Source organism: Chrysoperla carnea, chromosome 2 (genome assembly GCF_905475395.1).
Source record: "Chrysoperla carnea chromosome 2, inChrCarn1.1, whole genome shotgun sequence".
In the NCBI taxonomy this organism is placed as follows: domain Eukaryota; kingdom Metazoa; phylum Arthropoda; class Insecta; order Neuroptera; family Chrysopidae; genus Chrysoperla; species Chrysoperla carnea.
This window is the reverse complement of record NC_058338.1, coordinates 37,448,180-37,472,016: the sequence shown is the minus strand read 5'-3', so window position 1 is coordinate 37,472,016 and position 23,837 is coordinate 37,448,180. Positions and strand designations below refer to the sequence as shown.

At 29.7% G+C, this 23,837-nt stretch overlaps 3 protein-coding genes across 4 annotated transcripts in view; 1 reads left to right on the top strand and 2 right to left on the bottom strand.

The window, feature by feature from the left end:
• The window catches only part of LOC123292667 (transient receptor potential cation channel subfamily V member 5), a 39,929-nt gene that overhangs the window by 2,629 nt on the left and 13,463 nt on the right, over positions 1 to 23,837 (bottom strand). The window contains exons 5-18 of the mRNA XM_044873380.1: positions 19,626 to 19,802; positions 18,425 to 18,614; positions 18,037 to 18,190; positions 13,861 to 14,011; positions 12,722 to 12,825; positions 11,770 to 11,961; positions 11,664 to 11,694; positions 10,688 to 10,902; positions 10,453 to 10,604; positions 9,977 to 10,086; positions 9,289 to 9,476; positions 8,694 to 8,810; positions 8,458 to 8,583; positions 8,336 to 8,398 (exon numbers count right to left, since the gene is read on the bottom strand). Of these exons, the coding sequence (XP_044729315.1) occupies positions 8,336 to 8,398; positions 8,458 to 8,583; positions 8,694 to 8,810; positions 9,289 to 9,476; positions 9,977 to 10,086; positions 10,453 to 10,604; positions 10,688 to 10,902; positions 11,664 to 11,694; positions 11,770 to 11,961; positions 12,722 to 12,825; positions 13,861 to 14,011; positions 18,037 to 18,190; positions 18,425 to 18,614; positions 19,626 to 19,802 (1,970 nt within the window). The remainder of the gene's footprint in view (positions 1 to 8,335; positions 8,399 to 8,457; positions 8,584 to 8,693; positions 8,811 to 9,288; positions 9,477 to 9,976; positions 10,087 to 10,452; positions 10,605 to 10,687; positions 10,903 to 11,663; positions 11,695 to 11,769; positions 11,962 to 12,721; positions 12,826 to 13,860; positions 14,012 to 18,036; positions 18,191 to 18,424; positions 18,615 to 19,625; positions 19,803 to 23,837) is intronic.
• Positions 1,645 to 4,916, bottom strand: LOC123294141 (putative cystathionine gamma-lyase 2). 2 transcript variants are annotated; one of them, XM_044875233.1, is made up of 5 exons: positions 4,823 to 4,916; positions 3,986 to 4,163; positions 3,626 to 3,913; positions 2,357 to 2,952; positions 1,645 to 1,923 (listed from the first exon to the last, which is right to left on the bottom strand). In XM_044875233.1, exons 2-5 carry the CDS (start codon positions 4,139 to 4,141, stop codon positions 1,776 to 1,778), a joined length of 1,188 nt encoding a protein of 395 aa, XP_044731168.1. In that variant the 5' UTR covers positions 4,142 to 4,163; positions 4,823 to 4,916; the 3' UTR covers positions 1,645 to 1,775. The 2 variants fall into 2 exon arrangements, with proteins under 2 accessions (XP_044731168.1, XP_044731167.1); XM_044875232.1 differs by lacking the exon at positions 4,823 to 4,916 and having other exon boundaries at positions 3,986 to 4,175.
• Positions 21,412 to 23,598, top strand: LOC123294143 (farnesol dehydrogenase-like). The gene is made up of 4 exons (XM_044875238.1): positions 21,412 to 21,633; positions 22,170 to 22,374; positions 22,443 to 22,864; positions 23,524 to 23,598. Exons 1-4 carry the CDS (start codon positions 21,538 to 21,540, stop codon positions 23,563 to 23,565), a joined length of 765 nt encoding a protein of 254 aa, XP_044731173.1. The 5' UTR covers positions 21,412 to 21,537; the 3' UTR covers positions 23,566 to 23,598.

The following is a 23,837-nucleotide window of genomic DNA, read 5'->3' as shown; positions in this document are numbered from 1 at the left end:
CTAAAATTAGGGTTCCGCACCAAAATAATAATATTGATGAAATTGTTAACAAAAGGAGGATAAGTGACGGCATATGAAGTGAAGGTTGTACGACAATAATCTTTGTATTTAAAATTGAAGTTGCCCTGCGAAGAGCGTAGTTCTTTTTAAATTACCTCTTTTTCTTTTTCTGATAATAAAATAGCAAGTCGATCGTCTCGGATTCGTTGATTATCGTATTCAGCGTCAATATGCTTTTGTTCTTGAAGTAATCTTTCTTTCTCTGCAATTTGCTGTTCTAACGCTTTAACGTCAACCTAGATAACAGTACAAAAAATAATCAATTTATGACTTGTAAACACCTACCATTGTACATTTTTGGCAGGTATTTCGGTAAAGCGCTTGCTCGGCAATTCAGAGGTCGCGAATTTTCAAAAAAGGACTAGTACACGGTTGATTTCCAATTTTCTTTATCCACTCTCTGTAATTTTTAACTTAAATTTCAATGAATTTTTTTACTCAATATTTTCCCTAATATACGCCACAGGAAATGATTATGGCCAAGCCTAATAATCATTTTAAAATGCAATAAGATTCAAAAAACGAAAAATGATTTAAATTTTAAATAAAATATGTTTTAATGGAAATTATTTTTCATTACATACAGAAAATAAAAAAAAACTTATTTAATTCAGGCCCTAGTTCCTAAAACCAACAATGCCCTTTTGCTCCCTACAAAATTCAATAATTGGGCATTTTACTTACAATTATATCCAATCGAAGTTTGATAATTAAATAATTTTAATTCACAAGTAATTTGTAATAATACATACCCCAAATCTGCGGCTTCGAGCATTAAATATTCGTTTTTTTCTTTCTTCTTCAAAACATCGTCTTCTTTCAATAGCTGCTTGTTCTTTACGATCTCTTTCTGTTAAAAAATTACACGGCAACATCTTTTTTTTGTATATTTAAAAAAATTTGACATTTATTTTATCATAAAATAATAATAGTAAATAAATATATTGGGCTTTTGATAGTTCAATATTTACCCTTTATAGTTGCTAAGCTACGAAACTTGTTTAATAATATTCTCCGATTTTCTCATACACAAATAAAATTTAAGTAATTAGCTTTACGTATATCTTTATTAAGCGTCTAACTGATTGCGCTATAAAAAACACACAGAGTATAATTATAAGTAAAAGGGCTGGCGAATATGGCAGTTGGGGGCCTAGCAATAGTTTTCTGATTTGAGAAATATTATTGTATCCGTTGTTTAATTATCTGGAGAATTAGGTCTGAACTAAACGGGTTACTAAAAAGCAAACCAGAAGTTTACCTTATATATAATTATTATGTTTTTGTAAGGCTGACATTGGTAAATAAGATATTTAAACACAGTTAAAATCTAGACTTGGAATGAATCAAAAGTGCCCTAGGATTCGACTTCAATAAACGTTTTTAAAAAAATAGAGCAGGCGCCAGAAAGAGTCGATTTCGGGCTTTGCTGGATTTTAAATTCGATTTATCTGTAATTTAAACGATAAGTCGATTTATCTGTAATTTAATCTGTGAGTGAAATTCAACATATTAAACAAACAAAAAATTAAACTTTCAGTAATTAAATTTTATTAACATCTAAAAATAAATATCAGAGAAACTTTGAAATTATTTAAAAAATTTAGAATATCTGGTACTGGTCTAAGTATCTAACTCAATATTATATCACATATAAATATATTAACAATTATATAATTTAAATATAAATTAATTAAAGTAACAATTTTGCAATTTTATTCAAATGCAGCTTTGAGGGCTTGATCTAAATCTGCAGTTAGATCTTTAACTGATTCTATTCCTATGGATAAACGTATACAATTGTCTGTAATTCCTAATCTTAATTTTTCTTCGCGTGGCATTTGTCTGTGGCTTATAATTGACCTGAAAACAAAGTATTTTTTAATTCTTATTCTATAAGTAATCAAATAAATAAGAATTGTTGATTTGACGAACTGAGACATTTCAAGTAAAAGTAATTTCTTAGAGTTCCATCTTAAATCTATTTCCGATTTCTTACCACTTTTATAATGAGATTATAGCTCATTCGTGATAACAGGAGAAAGTGTTCGATTTGCAGCTTTCTGACATATCAGAAATCATTAAAAATAGCAACATTTTAATGGATTTCAATGTCACGATAGACCTCACCGTAAAGCGATAACAGAAAAAAGTGTTCAATTTGCTTTCTAGCCGTTACTGACATTTTTTTTTCAGCTTTTATATAACGCAGTCGGGTTTTTCCATTTTTAAATTTTTTTTATTATCTACTTTGTTTTTTCTTATAGTAAAAACATAAATCGGTAGGTATACTTACGGACTTTGTGCTAAAGTTTTAACACCCCCAACACTTCCACCGAGAATAATCATTTTAAGTGATGTTAAGAATTTTTTCGTTTGTTTAACTTCGGCATCTTTAATGTAAAAACAGATCATTCCACTATGACCAGAAGTTTGTTTTTTTGTTATTTCATATTGCGGATGAGATGGTAAACCTGGATGAACAACTTTCTCAATTAATGGATGTTTCTCTAAAAATTTTGCAACTGCATATCCATTTTTCTGATGTACATCCATACGTATAGAAAGAGTTTTTAAACTACGTTGAACCAAGAAACAGTCGAATGGTGAGGGTACACTTCCACCATACATTTGAATTATTTCTAACTCTGATGCAAGTTTTTCACAATTCGTAATTAAAACGCCCATAGTAACGTCACTATGCCCACCTATGTACTTAGTACAAGAATGCATAACAATGTCGAAGCCAAAATTCAATGGTTTTTGGAAGTAACTAGTTAGAAATGTGTTATCTATAGCCGTAAGTATATTTCTGGATTTTGCAAGTTTAGCAATTTCTTCTAAATCAGTAACTTTTAATGTTGGGTTTGTAGGACTTTCTATGAATATTAACTGTAAAAAAAAATTAGCCATATTTAAGTTAAAGTTGTACACAGGACGTATCCACAGTCTTTGGATGCCAAAAAATAATGAGATATTTTATTTCCAAGTTTTGGAACGAAGTTCCTTAACGCGGCTTGCCATGGTGAGCAAACTAGGAAAAACCGTCACGCGTAACAAAACAAGATATGCTTTATGTGTGTGTGTGTGTGTGTGTGTGCCATATCCATGGGATCCTCGATATGTTATCTTACTTTGTATTATTTTTATTTATTATACATACATATGCAACTAGTTTTGGATGTAAATAGTATAAAAATGGCAAAATTCGTGTACTATAATTATGTGCGCCTTGGAACACTACCTGCTTGACACTACAGATTTAACAGATTACTTATATGTATTTATTTAACGTTTACATTTGTTTCTGTACAGCTTCGTAAGGAACTTCGTTCCTAACGGGGGCCTCGCGATCCCAATCTTTTTTTTTCTTTAGTTTATAGCCAAAGTGTGTTTATTGATAGATTTGTTTGCGTGCTTCTTTCTCGCCATAAAATGTGATTTTCGACATAGAGGTAGAACGATAAGACATGACGATAAAACGTGGAAGCCCTGATAAGTTTAGTGTAAACGACATATTATATTTATAACGTAATTTACTGGTTTGAAATTATTTATAACTTACTTTTGTATTGGGCTTAAAAGCTTTTTCAACATTTGATAGATCTGTTGTATCAACAAACGATGTTTCAAGTCCTATACGTTTAAAAATTTTATTAATTAATGCATTTGATCCACCATAAATGTCATCTCCAACTATAACGTGATCACCGGCGTTTAATAATGTGAAAATCGCATGAATAGCTCCCAATCCCGATGCGTAACTGTAACAATATTTTCCACATTCCAAAGCAGCTATACATTTTTCCATTACTTTTCTGGATGGATTACCAAAACGCCCATATAAAAACTCCTAGAAAACAAATTTTTGTTTAAAATAAATAATACGCGTTAGAGTATACCGCGTTTTAGTATAATAGTATACCTGAGGTTCATCAAGAGAGGCTTGTTTGAACACTGTTGACATCGTAATTGGAGGGACCGTAGCTAAGGAATTCCATTGTTCTGCCTCTGAACCAACAAATAAAGCTTTTGTGCCATATGTCTCGTCAAGTGGCAAAAATTCGTTATTGTCCGACATTTTTTCTTTTATTTAATAAAATCTAAATCATAATAACAACTATTAAATTAACACTACTGACTTAATTATTTAGCTATATTCCTCAAAAGTCTATGTATCTCGTAAACAGTGATGTTTAAGAAAAAATTATTAAAACAAAAGTTGATTATTTTATTTATAAGAAACATTGTTTACATTTAAACTTTTGTTTTATCTCTAACGGTTTACAAGATGGGTCCTACGGACTCAAGACCCAATTGACCAATATTGCTCATTTACAAGCTCGACCTCACTTTTTACGTCCTGAATACGCTATAAATAAATATCAGATTGAAATCTTTTTGCGATTTTGAATTATCGTTTCGACAGACAGACGGGCAGGCAATCGAAAATGAACTAATTAGGTGATTTTATGAACACCTATACCAAAACTTTTTTCGTAGCATCAATATTTTTAAGCGTTACCAACTTGGGACTAAACTTATTATACCTTGATATATTTCATATATACATGGTATACAAAAGCCATCGTGATCGTTCTTCATGAAAGTTTCATATAATTGTTCTTCATAATATAGAGATGATGAAGGTTCAAATCCAGCGTATGCAGTAGGCGATTTTTAAATAATTTTAAAAATAGATCATCAACCATCAGATTGAATGTTTTTTGAGGGTATACTAATTTAATAAATTATTACTTACCTTACAATAAAAACCAGAACAAATACTAAATGTATATAGGATTTAAATAATATAAACTGTAATTATATTGACTTTGTTGCAACTAACAATAAATTTGATAAATGTCTAATTACAATTTTGGTTTATATAGTTTATTAATATTTGTGTATACACTTGAGAGCAAAAAAAATCGATCCTTGTTTTTTATTAAAATTAAAGGAGATAATACTTTTGGTATACAGTGTGTCGCATTTAAGATGAAGACACCATCACACTTTCGTTATTTATAGGAATATCGATTTGAAAATTTGCACAGTCATGCAGGGGGATGGGTCACATTTTTTAACATATATAACTGAAACCTGAACCTTAAACTCAGCCTACTACAAATTGACAAACAGGGCAAATTCTTAGTAATTTTGCCTATCGCCAGAGATCGAAAAAAATTATTATAAAAAGTTGCTTGGGATATTTTTTATGCTCATGTACCGATTTTCATGACAAAATTCGCATTTTTAATTTTTCATTAGTTTCGAAACAAAAGGAGCAGCTGTGTTTTTTCGATAATAAAATTTGTATTCCTCATGACTCTAAAATGTATAAAAATTAAGTGTCGTTTTTTTGGTCTTAAGTGTAGGTAAATACAAATTTTAGTTATGAAAATTAATTGATAAGAGATTTGATTCATCTTAATGAATTTCCTAAAATATTTTTACAGTTCAACTTCATTTTAATTCGAAGTGCATGGGAGTGAGCAGGCAGTCTAGAATGATTACTGTAATAAGAATTATTACTTACCTCCGTTTCTCAAACCACGTCTATAACAGAGGCCATCCACATCATTATTTTTAATCTTTATTTGTTAAACTACATCGATAATACAATTAAATAATTTAAGGATGTGGATGGAGTCGGTTACTTCGTTCTTATTCAAGCGACGACAAAGTGATCAATTTACCGCCCCATTAACTATTTTGCTCCCAGCTAGTGGGCAAAGCAAGTTAGGACGCCTTGTCAAACTCGGCTACTAAGCTGGTATTATTACTTACTATATAAGCAGCGAATTACACAGCGAACAATGCACATTCTGTCGGACTTAGGTAAGTAGTTAAACTTTATCGATCCAAGTTATTTGTCTAGCTGTTTGATCGAATGGCTGAATAGAAAATGTATGACGTTCCCGCGCTTACATAAATTTTCTTTTATCAAATATGTTTTGTTATTAGGATTTACTATAAAGAGAATTTAATGATTTTTAAGACGTTGAACTTAGCCCTTTTTTATGTTAATATTTTTTATTAAATCAATTTAAATTGTCATGATTGATTTTCATTTTATACTTTAAAAATAAATTGTCTTTAAATAAATTCAAAAGAAAAAATTCTGACGTAATATAAATTTTAGTTGGTCTATTAGTCTCAACAAAAATATATGTTGTTCAAAAACTGTGGATCGTATATGTTGTGCCATTTAAAATTTTATATCTGAATCATTTACATTTTAAAATGAAACACAATATCATTTAAATGACTGCTACGGCAGGCCTGACAGTACCTCATCCGATTAACCAAAATTTCAAGCACTTTTTCGATTGTATGTGCTTGAATTTCTTGAGTGGCAACTTTGATTTCGTGTTTTAAGGCTTAAATTTTTTTTTGGATGATTTGTGTAAGGCTTATCTTTGATGGCTCCTCACAGAAAGTAGTCTAACGGACTCAAATGACAGCTATGGGGTGACCAATTGAGCACAAATGATTAAAATTAATTAAAAATGATTTAGTTTTTCAAGTTAATTTCTTACAGTTTGGGTTGAAGACCAACTGGTTTGGAAGTAAGTAATTAATATTTCATTGTTTTTTCGAGCGTATAGCGTAACAATAAATGAATAACCGACCGTTCAAAATCAAAATAATCGATAGTTCAAATTTAAAACCATTCTGTATAATTTTTGTGCCAAGTGGCTGAGAACACTAATCCGCACAGCCTGTCTTAGTTTGAGGTTGCTTGGAGTTAGGAAGGTGTGCGCTCGTATCCCGACAGCAACCATTTGAGAAATTATAATTAATGGGGTGGATAATTTGTTAGATGGTCATTATGGTATATACTCTTTATTACTGTAAATTATATATCTTTTTATGCAGAATTTTATAACGATGATTTTTGTATATAGGAAAAAAAATAACCACTACTTTCCTCGAGGTTTATGTTCTAGCTGCCAAGTTGAAGGCCAGTTCAATTGTGCTGCCCTATGTTATAAAAGCATTATTCCTTCCCATTAATAACCCGTTAATCGCTCTTGAATCTTCCCTATACTATCTTAAATCTCCCCAAAGCTCGTCATTTTTTCGATCTCCACCTCCACAGCTTCTTCCAGTCCATTTAAAAGACTTTGCTTTAAAATTTTAGAATGTAAGTTTTCTAGTGTCATGCTTCAACAAAGTAGATGCTCTATCGTTTCTTATCAGTCTTTGCATTCTTTGAAAAATTTAAACGATTTTTTCATTACTAAAATCAAGGATTGTTCACACAAATGCACCCACGTTTTTTACAAGATTTGAAACAGAAACATACCTTGTCTAATTCTACCATGGTTGTTTGAACATTTCAACTATAGCTACATCCTTGCATGATTGATTGCCTTGCTACCGGTGCGGTTATTGATTTCTTGGACGTCTTCGGTGATGTATATCATTGTTATTTTGAAGCTCATAGTACTAGGTAAACAGATTTATTTCTCATCACACTCTGTATTATTTCTATGTAAATAAAATATATAATATATTTATTTCAATGACTCATCATGAAGGACGATCAAAATTTTTAATTATGCAAACTCATCTTAAAAATAATTTGTTTACAGTTTCTTATCAAATAATTTTTCTATATTTATTTGAATATATCTTATCGTTATCACTAATTACAATTATTGTTATTATAATGGCACACTCACGGAATAAATATTATTGATCTTCTAATTCCTTTATTTATGTGTTAAAACATATTATCAGATGCCACTTATCGCAACATATTATAATATGCCACGTCTATAGTGCTTAGTTAGTGTGTCCGTTAAGTGTGCTTTTACAGTTAAACCTCAATAAAACGATTACCGAGCGAACCTCAATAAAACGTTTATATACTTCAATATTATTTTTTTTTATAGTTGCCACACAAAAAATTTGGATCAGATTTACAAAAACATCAAAGTAAAAGTAATGCGGTAATTAATGATAGAGTCTTTTCCACACTAAACCCATTTCCACCTCTATTGAAGCAATAACATATGGCAAAGTAGCCTCAATTCACAAGGAAATTATGTTTTAATAAGCAGTACAAGTAAAGATGATTTTATTTAATTAATTTTTGTTTAATAAATCTAAAATTTTAACATTTTTTAATCGTTTCTAACTATGAAAAGTTTATAAGCTATAACAAATTTCATTAAATAATTAAAGATTTTGTGTTAATATCGGTGTCATTTTTAAGATTATTACTATTTTCTTTCATTTCCTTTAATTTCAATAGTCGTTTTGCGACTAAACGATCATGCACTCGTTTCATATCGACAATTTCCTTCATTTCCTCTTTATCTTCCTCCTGAAAAACATAATGGTTTACTTTTGATGATAATCACCTTATATTTCAATGATATTTACCGATTGATTTAGACGTAGAACTAGAGCTCGCCTACCATCAGACATTGGTTGTGAATATTCCATTAATTTTTTTAAACGTTCTGCAGGACTAACGCCTCTTTCAACTACCAATACAATTCTTGCCCACTGAAAATGAATGTTTATAATCAATGAATAGTCAAGGTATAAGCTCTACATAGTAAAGTTCAACTAAAGCTTAAAATAAGCCAATTTGGCTAAACAATAAGTATATCTACCTGTCGTTGCCATTCATTGCGTGTCTCCGCAATTTTTTGGTATGTATTACCCATCATAGCAATTAACATATTAATTAAAAGTATTGCAACAATTGCCATAAATATCACAAACAGTATCTAAAACAAAATAGTTTCAGAACATGAATTACTTTTGTAGTCAATTTCGTTAAAAAAAAGAAAAAGTCGTATTCAATAACCACCAATATTTATAAAGACAAGTTACTAATGAAATCCTGACACGAAAATTACTCGGGTCGAATAAAATTTGTACTAGATCGATTTATCTTTACTGTTTAGTAGTAATAGAGTTCGTGATGATTAGTCAGTAATTAGTACTCAGTAAAGTGTATTCCACTATGTTATATACCCTGAAATCCCAATTGGTTCGATGGAAATTTTCCCCTTGATTAGTCTCACCCCCTCTCCCGCTCATCTCGTAGAATAAAATTGGTCGATTTCCGAAAACATACTGATGAACAATTTTCAATATTACGCTACCCTCTTTATTATCAACCTAATCCCAAATTTATTGATTCATATTCTGTTGAGACACTATATTGAAAATAACTAAGTTGAATAAAGTTTCGCAACATACTTTTGCTTCATATTCATGTTCAGTTCGTTCAAATGCTGCATAATAACCTCCAAAATTTGTCATTGACATTAAGAACATTGCCATAATTGATTCAACTGGATTTGGCATTGGATTTGTAGCTGAGTCGTCAACAGCATCATCCGGTGTTAGGTCAGAGTTATTAAATGACAAAAATATTATATAATAAGCTAGAAAAGAGTAATTATACTTTTATTTAACAAATCACTGAAAGAATCGCTATATGTTATAAATGTGAAATTAAGTTTGTGTCTTACGCTTTCATGCAAAAACTACTCAATGGATTTTAATGAAACTTTACAATCATGCTCTCACATCATGACGCTCTCACATCAGAATAACATATTAAAATTAATTTTTAAATTTCATTGCGCCATCTATGAACATCATTCTAAAGCAGAAATTAAAGATTTATTTTAAAAAGGCGAACAAAGCACAATTTATGGCCATCTGTTCAACCAGGGTTTTCTGCCCAGTGAAGCGAGCAGGTATCATGCCAGTTATTTAAATAAACTAAAGACCAGTGCACTTTTGGGTATTAAAAATTAAACAGGTCACCTTAGGGATGAGAAAAATAATCGATTAAATTAAAAAGGTACCATATACCACTTTTTATTCGAAATATTCTGGTAACACTGGTTAAAAAACGAGCTATTTATAGTAAATATACCTTGAGAGAAACCCATTACAAAAACCAAATAAATGGACACAAAACGCAACAAATCACCCATAACCATTCGATAAATCATTACAACGAAAGGACCCACTGTTTTAAAACCTCTGGAACAACGAAATAAATTTGTCAAGAATTTGTTTATTATTTATGCATCGAAATCGAATTAATTATATTATATATCTTAAATTATAAAAAGAAATCCTTTTTAGAAAAATCAGAGCTGATCAATGAATATATTAATATTTCTAAAAAGCTTAAAAAAGATTTAATAAGGCATCTGAGAATGTTCGTTTCACGACATTTTGGGAATTCACTAACATCTAAATCCCATACAAATCCAACTCTCTAACTCTATTTGGCAACGAAATAGAATACGTTCCTCTAAGTGTTTATCAATGTTTCACCAATAGATTACTTCGTCAAAGCTATCTATCGCTGATTCTGATAAACAATTTTATTAATAATCATACCTACAAAAGAAGAGGAAATATGGTGCCGTTGTTAGCATTATAACGACAGCAATTGTATCCTCCAGTTCTTCCCAGCAAAAGATTCTTAAAAATGGCATACCCATCATTAAAATACAAGAAAATAAGAACATTACACGTGATGGCGCTGTCATCTAAAAGCAAAATTCATTCATTATTATTATCATCTACGTATACCAAACAAACATCTTATGAAAAAAAATTTCAAATATCTTACTAAGTTTTCGACGAACATATGTGCACCTAAAAATCGAGCTTCACGTAATGCAGCTGTTATATATAAAAATGCACCTAACGTTAAGGCGATTTCAGCAGTAATTCGAATTTTTGTATTTAGAGTATTTAAATTCATTAAACGACATTCAGTATCTATATTGTTCCACCATTTTACATTTTCTCCATTATTTTCTTTGCTTGTTATGTTTGATGTTGCTAATTTGAAAATAAAATTTACCAAATCGTACATTAAAAAGGTGAAGTTTTAACACATTAATTGTTTCATTTATTATTTTTCCTAATCTATCTTTAAGGTTGTAGCATCAGGGTAGGCAAAAAGATTAATATTCTAAGATATGGCATGCAAATATTCCATGACCCCTCTTGAGTCGATGTGGAACATTTTCTCTCATAGAACATATATTTGCCAGAGCGGCCATTTTCGCCACAAATGTTCCGTAATGATAGCAGACATATTCCCCCTTCCCTTCCCTACTAATATCAATCAAATCATGATAGTCTTTTTCGGGCGTTCGGGAAAAGGAAGAGGGGGTGAAATATCTGCAGTATGTAACGTTCGTGTAATCATTAGGGAATGTTTGGTAATAGGGGCAGAAATTTTTTTTTATTTTTACGAAATTTATTTTCCCTTTTCTCTCTATCTCGAAAATGAGATGGCGGAGAAATAATATTTATAGTTCTCAATGTAGGATGAAAACATTTTAAAAAATATTCAATTTGGAAGAATTCAAGAAACTTTCACTCAGGAATTATATATCGGGCAATAGATAACGGACATTTGGTCAAATTTTTTCGAATCTTTAAGAGGGGGAGGCAGCTTTGCTCTTCCCCCCTGGTGACGTCCTTAAAGATAATAAAAACATATATATATATATATATATATATATATATATATATATATATATATATATATATATATATATATATATATATATATATATATCACAAGTACTTACATAAAATTTCCATAGATTCATTAACATTTATTGAAAATAAACTAACATTTTCAAATTCTAGACTTTTATTAATAACACTCAATAAAAATGTATTATTTGATGTTACATTCGCTGTATCCGTTTTTAAAGTTGTCTCTGGTGGTCCTGGTCGTAAAGTAAAACAGACCAACGATATTAGAAAGTAGAAAAAAAACATAAAAAATTGTCGATAAAATCGAAATTTTACAAAAGTGTTCCATTTTGCATGTAATAAATCAACCAAAACACCTTCCAATAATTCTAAATGTTCGTCTTTATCCTAAAAATAGTGTTAATAAATTATTATTACATTAATAAAATATCTATACAAAATTAAATATTATTTTTAATAAGTAATAGGTACTAAAAAATGAAAATTTTGATCTAAATGAAGTCTAAACAGGAGTAAATTAGGAGTGTGCAAATAATTCCAATTTTTCGGATAAGTGGAGTTTTCTCGAATAATTCGCAACTTTTAAACATAATCAAAATATACAAATTAACAAAGAAAAAAAAAACACTTGCATAAATTATTATGCAAAAAAAAAAATGCTTATAAATTATTATATTATGGCGTCATTTTCAAATTTTAAAGCGCCATACAGCAACCACGAATTTTAAAAAAAGTATGGCAAGTCTCTTTCAGATGATGTAAGGATATCCCATCCATCCAAATCTCGTCAGGCATTTAGAAGCTATGATGGAATAAAGAATCTTACGTACAAGAGCCCTAAAAATATTATGCAATTTTTTTCCACCAGTAAAGTGGGTAGTAATTGTGTAAAAAAAACTTAACGTTAATTTTCATTTTATCCCACCAGTAAAGTGGCTAGATATTATTTTAGTTATTTTATTAAAATTTTAAAAACTGCTCACAAAAATACTGAATGGTTTATCGAAAATTAGAATTATTTGGAAAAATGGTAAATAGTTAAAAAAACCCAATATTCAGTTCGAGTCAAACAATATTCATACTCCTGTCATATGAACTAGCTAAAAACGAATGGTAAAAAAGTTTTTCTTTAAATAACTTTACATACTCCAAAAACCACCAAGTTTAAAGCAGAATCTTTATTTATCTGTCCAGTTTCCATACTGATTGTATCAATCTGAAGTAATGGATATGCAGCACAAGTAATACTTCCTACGAAATAAAAATTATTTCAATATTCAACTTTTAAATCTCCACAATTACGTTTACCAGAAACAACAAGGATTAAGGTATATATTTATGTTCGTATCCCCTGGGATTTCCATACGTGAATTTCTCTTTGAGATCGCCTCGTGAAAAAACTATGTTGAAAAAAATAGTAATACTAAAGTCTGCCATAAAAGTCAAATAGAAATCTTCAATGAAAGAATCCCTTCAAAATTCCGAGTAGGTCTTCACATTAATCCGATATTTCTGTTCAGAAAATTTCCAAGCCCAGGTTGAGCACGTGAAAATAATCGAGACTATCATTGAGCTTTGAATAATAAAATGAATTAAAATTTTCCTATTTTTATATTAATTTTTTTCTCGAAAGTGCATGCAACGTGACTGAATCGACCGAGATCAATAGTAACAATAACTAGAAGAGCAAATTATCGAAATTTTTCGAAACCGATGCGAGATGAATTCTGATACGGTTAGTGTTTTATGAAACCCTAATCCCGAGCGAAAAAAATTACACATTAATTCCGAGTACAAAAATTTTTGTTATAAAACCATAAAATGTATGGTTTATCGAAATTGTCAGTAATTGTTTACTATACTGTAAATAATATACATGACTAGTGGCAGTGATTATCTTTTTTGTTCGTTTTAGCTACAGAGTCGATACACATACCTGTGGTGATTGACTAATACCGTATAATAGTTGCTATAATATATTTTTTTATACAATAAGCCAGACTGGCTGGCTACTGAGTTGGCCAGATGGTATACTTAAGTGTAAGAGTATTATAAGTAATATTCATAAGTATTTTTCTGCAATTCATATTATACAGTGGATTTAATTTTAATTGACAGGCTGCCAGCTCATTTAAAAGTTCCACATTTTGCATTCCATATATTATATCGCCCAAAAAATGAACCTTTCCGTGAATGCAGCATCAAAATCAGATCAGTTGTTTTCGAAATCATGGTATTGATTGTGATGATCTATTTCTATAGATTAAATGTGTATTTGAAACTTACCAATTTGCCAATAAATTTCTCTTTCAATATTCAAAATATGAAAAAATAACTCAATACGAGCAAGTTTTGCAGATAATGTTAAAGGTGTAAGGTTTTGTACATTACGAACGGATAAGCTGGCTCCGACTTCATATGCCATATCAAAAGTAACCTGTAATTATATATAAACAAAATCTCATTCTCAACCAAAACAACCATTTAAAGACAAACTTCTTAGAAAGGTGTTGGGTCACTACAATTAGCAAATTCGATTTGACTATTCAAAGTCAAATGTTCTAATATATCATTAACAAACACAATTGAAAGTTAAATAATCCCCAAAATTATTATTTTTTGAGAGTGTTTAAACTTTAAAGGGTTCTATAAAAAGTCTTTCGAGAATGTGGAGACCTGGTCCCGGAATTAAGCATATATGTGATAGCTAGCGAAAAACTGACATCACAGCTGAAAAGAATGACCCAAAATTAGTTTTTTTCAAAAAAAATTCCAAGAGGATCGGATAAAAATTGCCTGTGTTATTAAAAAAATTGAATTTTTGAACTTTATGACGTCATCAGAATCCAAAAAATTTAATTTTGCTCTATCATATCCAAATTTTATCCAATTTTGATAAACCAAGTATGTAATTCTACTAAATTTGGGTCATACTTTTCAAATTTGTCATCAAAATTAACCTAGCTCTATTAGGTTTCAAGATTGTGGAGATCTGGTAATGTAATTAGACACATATGTGATAGCTAGCGAAAAACTGACATCACAGCTGAAAAGAATGACCCAAAATTAGTTGGTTTCAAAAAAAATTCCAAGAAGATGGGATAAAAATTGCCTGTGTTATTAAAAAAATTTAATTTTTGAACTTTATGACGTCATCAGAATCCAAAAAATTTAATTTTGCTCTATCATATCCAAATTTTATCCAATTTTGATAAACCAAGTATGTAATCCTACTAAATTTGGGCCATACTTTTCAAATTTATGGTCAAAATTAATCTAGCTCTATTAGGTTTCAAGATTGTGGAGATCTGGTAATGGAATTAGGCACATATGTGATAGCTAGCGAAAAACTGACATCACAGCTGAAAAGAATGACCCAAAATTAGTTGGTTTCAAAAAAAATTCCAAGAAGATGGGATAAAAATTGCCTGTGTTATTAAAAAAATTTAATTTTTGAACTTTATGACGTCATCAGAATCCAAAAAATTTAATTTTGCTCTATCATATCCAAATTTTATCCAATTTTGATAAACCAAGTATGTAATCCTACTAAATTTGGGCCATACTTTTCAAATTTATGGTCAAAATTAATCTAGCTCTATTAGGTTTCAAGATTGTGGAGATCTGGTAATGGAATTAGGCACATATGTGATAGCTAGCGAAAAACTGACATCACAGCTGAACAGAATGACCCAAAATTAGTTGGTTTCAAAAAAAATTCCAAGAAGATCGGATAAAAATTGCCTGTGTTATTAAAAAAATTGAATTTTTGAACTTTATGACGTCATCAGAATCCAAAAAATTTAATTTTGCTCTATCATATCCAAATTTTATCCAATTTTGATGAACCAAGTATGTAATTCTACTAAATTTGGGTCATACTTTTCAAATTTGTCATCAAAATTAATCTAGCTCTATTAGGTTTCAAGATTGTGGAGATCTGGTAATGGAATTAAGCACATATGTGATAGCTAGCGAAAAACTGACATCACAGCTGAAAAGAATGACCCAAAATTTGTTGGTTTCAAAAAAAATTCCAAGAAGATCGGATAAAAATTGCCTGTGTTATTAAAAAAATTTAATTTTTGAACTTTATGACGTCATCAGAATCCAAAAAATTTAATTTTGCTCTATCACATCCAAATTTTATCCAATTTTGATAAACCAAGTATGTTATCCTACTAAATTTGGGCCATACTTTTCAAATTTATGGTCAAAAATAACCTCGCTCTATTAGGTTTCGAGCAGGGTTCGAGGATATATATCATGATATATATCCGATATATATCACGTGAATTTTTATGATATATATCAATACAAAAATGATTTTAAAAATTCAAAATTAATCTAGCTCTATTAGGTTTCAAGATTGTGGAGATCTGGTAATGGAATTAGGCACATTTGTGATAGCTAGCGAAAAACTGACATCACAGCTGAAAAGAATGACCCAAAATTAGTTGGTTTCAAAAATAATTCCAAGAAGATCGGATAAAAATTGCCTGTATTATTAAAAAAATTGAATTTTTTAACTTTATGACGTCATCAGAATCCAAAAAATTTAATTTTGCTCTATCATATCCAAATTTTATCCAATTTTGATGAACCAAGTATGTAATTCTACTAAATTTGGGTCATACTTTTCAAATTTGTCATCAAAATTAACCTAGCTCTATTAGGTTTCAAGATTGTGGAGATCTGGTAATGGAATTAAGCACATATGTGATAGCTAGAGAAAAACTGACATCACAGCTGAAAAGAATGACCCAAAATTTGTTGGTTTCAAAAAAAATTCCAAGAAGATCGGATAAATTTGCCTGTGTTATTAAAAAAATTAAATTTTTTAACTTTATGACGTCATCAGAATCCAAAAAATTTAATTTTGCTCTATCATATCCAAATTTTATCCAATTTTGATAAACCAAGTATGTAATTCTACTAAATTTGGGCCATACTTTTCAAATTTATGGTCAAAAATAACCTCGCTCTATTAGGTTTCGAGCAGGGTTCGAGGATATATATCATGATATATATCCGATATATATCACGTGAATTTTTATGATATATATCAATACAAAAATGATTTTAAAAAATTTAAAATTATTTAGTAATTTTTGGCGTTTGTTACCGTATTTCTTCTTCCCAAATTTTGATGGCATTGGAGTGGAGTTAAAACCTACTAATACTAAGCTCAAATCGTGTCGTGTCAGAAAAAATTCATTACTAAAGAGTAAGTTTAAGTAAGATTCAGAATCGGAAGTTATATATACATTCGAGTACTATGACCCTAGATTTGAAATTTTGAATTAGTTTTTCTTAATAAATTGAAAACGGAACACATTATGCAAAAATTATGACACAGTCTTTTCAGACAAAACAATCCAGATCAAAATATTCAAAATATATTTAAAAAAATTGGTCTAATTATATTCCATTATTCATCAAATTGACTTTTTTGGAGTTTTATATTATAAAGCGAATTTTATTTTTGAAAGGGTCTTCTCATTCCATGTTAGATGTAATTTTATTAGCGATAAAAATGTTACGACTCAATAGCGACAGAAAAAATAGACCGGAAAAATAGACTTGGAAAAATAAACTCGGAAAAATTTGCGACGAATAGACCAGAAAAATAGACTCGGAAGAAACACCTGAAAAAAAGTAACTGACAAGAATACATTAGATAGTAATGAATGTTCATATATAGTTAAAATCGAAAATTTACGAACGATACAAATATTTATTGATAAACAAATAAATAATTAACATTTTCGTTCAATGAAACTGTTTTTTATTTTAAATTATCTTTATAGATTAATCATCATCGTTATTTATGTAATAACAAACTTTTGAATTATTATATATCATAAATATTATATATCAAAATCAAAACTCAACAATTTTCTTTGCACAAAGAAAATATCGGGTGGATATAGTTTACGATAATATCTCCGTTTTCTGTTTTTTTTTTTAAATTTCAGAAACCAACCAACTCCTATATCGGTCGACGAACTCAACCAAACCAATTCGTACAACAATACCAGAGTTATCAAAAATCAATATCTCATGTGTTTGGGATTTATATTTCCGGATCTATATTTCCCGGTCTATTTTTCCCGAGGCTATTTTTCCCGAATACCTATCAGAATTTATCCATAATTTTTCAAATAGCATTTCGATTACAACTCAAGATGTTATAAGGATAAGTGTACATTCCATTACTAGTCAATGTTCTGATAAGCAACGAATAACGAAATGAAATTGCAGTAATTTCATCTCAATTAATGTTATCGAGACTAAAACAATGTGTAAAATTTTATCACCCCATCCCCTCTACAAAAAATAAGGTAAATGAAATTCACCCTATAATACAAACTTAATTAAAAAATTGTCAGGTTTCTTTGTAATAATCTGATGTTTGATAATTTTAGTACTGATTATTGGAGGTCGAAGAAAAATTATTACCGTTTTCTCATATATGACAAGCATATGTAAAACCGTATTTCCATTTGAATCTTGTGCGTCAGGATCAGCACCACGTGCCAAAATTAATCGATAGCATTCTTCTTGGCCCAAACATGCTGCAAAACTTAAAGGATATTCGCCCCAATACACATAGCTTTAAAACATAAAATTTTTAGTTTTAATAATAATTAAAATAATCGATTATTCGAATCTCTAATGGAAATATAACAATCGAAATATAATTTACAATACAACTTCCTATTTATATTGACATCGTTGCGGATAATAACGTTACGTTATCAAAAAAGTCAAAAGTCGCGTAAAAAAGTCAAGAAAATTATATTACGCTAGTGTGTGATTTGAATAAATGACATAATAATAACTATACCCTTGGTAGTTTGTGAATGGTGCAACATTGACCCATTCATGATCTAAGGAATCACATCGTGATGCTTTTTGATCTTCTGGGCACATAAAATTTCCAAAACAACGTTCTTGAAAGTTAGCACCAGCATCTAATAGATATTTAACCATGGCTGGATCTTCATTGACAATTGCCCAATGTAAAACATTTTCACCTTCGTCATGAAAATAAGAAATGTCTGTATAAACAATTATAGAAAGAAAATTTTTGTACAAATATTTAGGTCTAAGTCCTTAGACTAATTTTAAATCCTTTTGGATTAGAAATTGACAGACCCATAATGCAATAGTATGAAGAGAACTTTATTTCATAGTTATAGTAAACATTTATCTGCCCACTTTATATTCTGCCCACTTGAGCATTGAGCCAAGCTTGAAACCAAAACTGCCTAATTTTGTAACAATATCGAATGATAATATCGTTTCAATGTTGGATGTCAGATAATGGCCAAAGCCTGATTTATCGCTCTCTATCAAGGCTGGGTGTCAGTAAAAAAATATTTAAATGTCGCGTTTGTTACGATCTATCATGGTTGGTTCTCACCGATATTTTACGAGTGCTTATAAGTTTAAGATAAAATAATAGTAAGTATATTTAAATTGCTTTGTTATTTGCATAAAGGTTAGCATAAAGGAAAGGAAATTTATATCATGTTATTTATATCTATGTCGAGTTCGGACTAAGCCTTGATATATTAACCTTGATCAAGACATGGGCAAGGGCTGGATATCTTTCAAGGACTATATATATGGGTATCTTTAAAAATTAATGTATCAAGTTGAGCTCAAAAAGAGGCCTCTTAACCAAATATTGAATTTGATTGACCATCGAGTAATTTCGTAGTACAGTGCCAGCTCGGGCACGTTTCAAATAAGATATCCTTTTAAATTGTAAAAGTTAGTAATTTAAAATGGTAACTCGGTTACACATACGTTGTATGACTAATAAATAGGCAGAAAATCGTTATGTAGAAAATATAAAGCCACTGTAGCAGATGGGGTTGTTTGATATTTCTTATATGAGGAAAAACCTGCAAGGAATTTTTTTTATCCATCTATTCAGTCATGCTAATCAAATTCTATACGCTATATTCTACCAATCACAGATACCAATTGGGTACATTGGGTACATGTACTGCTAATAATATCTTATACATAATACCTACCATAATATTCGTCACACATGTAAATATCATTAATCATAAGTGGATAAAATCGTAGAAGTCGTTTAGCTAAATCAGCATGAATTGATGTTGCATTTAATAAACATAAATGCAATATTGTTTCGCCAACGGCACCACGTTCATTTAAATCCCAGCATACGTGGCGATATAGATGAGGTTCTAGAAAAAGAAACATAAAATGTAGAAGAGTCCAACATTTGAATAGCAGTGGTGGTTTAAGGATTTAATTTGCGTCGTTATACACTTGAATAATGTATACCCTCTATGGAGAGCCTGATTTCCCTACTGTCCAACGTATTCCTTTCCTTTATCTTACTACTTATTGCTTAAATTAGTGAAATACACAATTTTTATCTCGGATCTCTACAAGAGATCATCATTAGTGCGCAGTGTCATCAATTTTTACTTTTAAAAAAATCCGAGAATGTACGAAACTGTCCTAAATTTAAAAAATTGATTTATACATTAAATTATTATGTGGTTTACTCCAAAAAAGTATTATTTAAAAAAAATACTATTTGCATTATGTATTCTTCATTTTCAAAAACTAATTCAAATTTACTTCGAAAACAGTGTAGAGTGTCATGTCGTCTTGAATGAAATCACGACTTGGCATACAAATATTTTTGTGTAAGCATGGCGTGACGTAATACCTTAAAAACTTTCTGATTGGTGTTTGCTGTCACGTGACTGAATGCCTAATGTTACTAAAATTATTTTATAAAAATAATAATAATCATTATTTTATAAAAATAATAATAATCATTATTTTATAAAAATAATAATAATCATTATTTTATAAAAATAATAATAATCATTATTTTTAATGAAAAATAATTTTGTGTTTTGTTATCTACACATCATGATGAATCATTAGAAACCGATCCTTTTATCCAACCGATTTATTCTTAGTGGACAAAAGCCTATTTTTACTATAAGGATGAATTCTTGTTGACTTCGAGTTGAGACTATTTCTACTAATTGAATTACGAACTAGAGCTGTGAATGATATACAATAAACTATATGTTCTATAATTTCTTGTTTGTTTTTACCAAGGAGATAAATATTTATACCCTCTTCAACAGCCATTAAAATGGCACCTAAAGTTTCTTGAAGGCTCGAATAATGTGAAAAGAATATTTTTTTAAATCTATGATTGTTTGTGTCGCCAATTAATTGCTTATCGCTGTCATTTTGTTAATTTTATAAAATAATAACCACAATGACTATGAATAATTTAAAAAAAAAAAAAAAAAAAAAAAGAGAAATGATTGAATAATTTTTACTCTTATCATTGATGTAAAAATATTCTAGATACTTTATTAGTGACTGATTATTTGTACATTGTACCTTATTATATTGTGTGCCCCAAAATCTTATTTGCTATGCAATGCTTAAATTTTTAAACAAATGAGAGCAATTTCAAACTTTTTTTTCCACATCGAAATTATATATCTGTCTATTGATAATATTGTCTTACGGTGCATTTTAGAAATATAAAAATTTTCACTAAACTTTAAGAAGCAAAAGGGTCTCTCTTAAGGGTCTAATGAGGGGTTCCGCCAAATGGTTTCACCTAATAATATAAGGTTCCAAAGTTATAGTTAATAGCTACTACAAATTCTTAAGAATAAATTCTCTTATCTCATGTTAAAAAACATCAAACTTGTGTACTTAAGATTATTGGCTCAGCCTGTAATCAAATTAAAAAAATAAATAAATAATATTTTTAACAGCCTTGATGCATTATGTTTTTTTACTAGTTATATAAAATTACTAAGCATTCGGTAAATATATATTTATTTACTGGAAAACATAGCTTGGATTATTTGTTCAAAAGTAACATTTTAGATATTTTTTGAAAGTGTACCTATACAAATTTTACATTTTAAAATGGAACAATGGAATGGTGCAGTAGCAGTTGTTACCGGAGCAAGTGCTGGAATTGGTGAAAGTATTGCTATTGAATTAGTTAAAAAAGGATTAAAAGTAGGTTATTTATTTAAATCATAATAATAGTTACTTGCTATCACTTTATAAAATACTCTTACTAAGAGTTTGGCGAACACAATTAAACACAAAGCACAAATCTATATCCATGCAAAATTTGATTTTATTGCCAATATTGCATACATGCAACAATATATATATGTAAATATACCATTTTCATCCGGCCCATATAGAAGCGTTTAAAAATCAGTAAAATTTCATAAAAAATATGTTTCATCTGGTTATCAGATGGGTGAAAATCGCAAACCTTATACCGTATCTTAGACCAAACAGGTTTCCAAAAATTTGTTAAGACATATTCTTTTTATTTTACATTTAAAATATTTATAAGCCTTGTTGAGGGTTTTTCTGAAACATTCATACATCCATCCATTCATTTGAAAACGTAAAACATGACTTTATATTACGCATTTAGAAATAAAAGCTCCACATAAGAACCTTACTTGCCAAGACCCGCCAATAATTTGATATAACTCAACTACTCTATCTTAAAAGTATTTAATTATAAATTTTAGGTTGTCGGACTTGCAAGAAGAATAGATCGTCTTAATAAATTAAAAGAAGATTTAAAAAATGAATCTGGTGAATTTCATCCAATTAAATGTGATATGACTATTGAAGAAGATATTTTGGCTGCATTTCAATGGACCCGTAATAATTTAGGGGGCGTTAATTTACTTGTAAATAATGCTGGAACTAGTCGACACTCTAATCTTACAGGTAGGTTTTGCCAAATATATAGAGTTAAATCGAAAAATTTAGATATAAAAATATTTTTATAAACACAGAAGGGAAAACATCTGATTGGAAGACCGTCATTGATTTAAATTTACTTGGCTTATGTATTGCGACTCGTGAAGCAGTCAAAATAATGACAGAGAATGATGTGGCGGGACTTATAATTCATATAAACAGTGTAGCCGGTCATTTTCCATTAACTTCTCAAGCTCCAACTTTAAATGTTTATGGAGCATCAAAGTATGCTGTCACTTCTGTAGCCGAAACATTACGCTTAGAGCTAGCAGCTAAAAAATCAAAAATTCGTGTAACCAGTATTAGTCCAGGAGTAGTAAAAACCGAAATTCTTCAAGCAAGTGGTTTGGATAAGATCGAATCAATTAGAGATATAATGAAGACTATACCAGCCTTAGAGCCTGTCGATGTTGCAAATGCAGTGTTATACTTAATGACTACTCCACCGTCTGTAAACGTAAGTTAACTCACTTATATTTTATTCTAGAATTAATATTCCAATAATGGCAAAAAAATCTATAAATAATGTTTTTGTTAAAAAAAACTTTAAAAAAATCTTTATATAAAAAATTTTAAGCGAGCAAAGCGTGCTTTTAGTGAGAATGAAGGACGCTGCCAAGACGTTTACCTTTTGGGTTTTAAGGCAAACGAATCGAGCCCTGTAGGAGAGCCAATGCCAGGATGGAGGACTGAAAAGAAAATTTTGATTAATAAATACTAGTGTTTTCTTATTTCCCTCTTATTATTAAACCATTCGGAGACTAATCGAGATAGAATGCAAATTTTTTCACATGAGCCAGCATGATTTTTTAACATATTAGATACTAGCAGCTACCCGCCCACCTTGCTGGGAATTTCAATTTTAAAACCAAACTGACTACCGCGTTATAGTCTTCACTTTCCTTTTCTTCGCTTATCCCTCTCTAAACTCGCATTTGAAACATAGCTAACAACACTCCCAATCAAATGACTTTTCAAAAAAAAAAAAATCAAAACCGGTTTAACCGTTAAGGAGATCCTACAAACATACACACAAAATGGGCACTAAAAATGGCGCTAAGCATACTTTGATTTACTAATAATGTAAAGTATCTAACAATTTATTATTTTTTTCAGGTTACAGAATTGACTATCAGACCAACTGGAGAAACTTTATAATTTTGTTTTTAATTTTAATTTAAACGTCTCACAAATATATATTAAAAAACGAATTTGTTATATTTTTTGACCCGTTTACAATTTGAAATAGATCTAAATTTTTTAAAATCTCTCCTGAAATTATTTTTCCAAATTAATTCCAGCCTAAGAATTAATTTAGGAATTCTATGGCCTAGCCAAGTTCTAATAAGTTTCATGTAACTGTCATAATTTATGAATATGATTAAGTAAAAACCAAGCCTCTTGCAAAACCAAGATCAATACAAATTCTT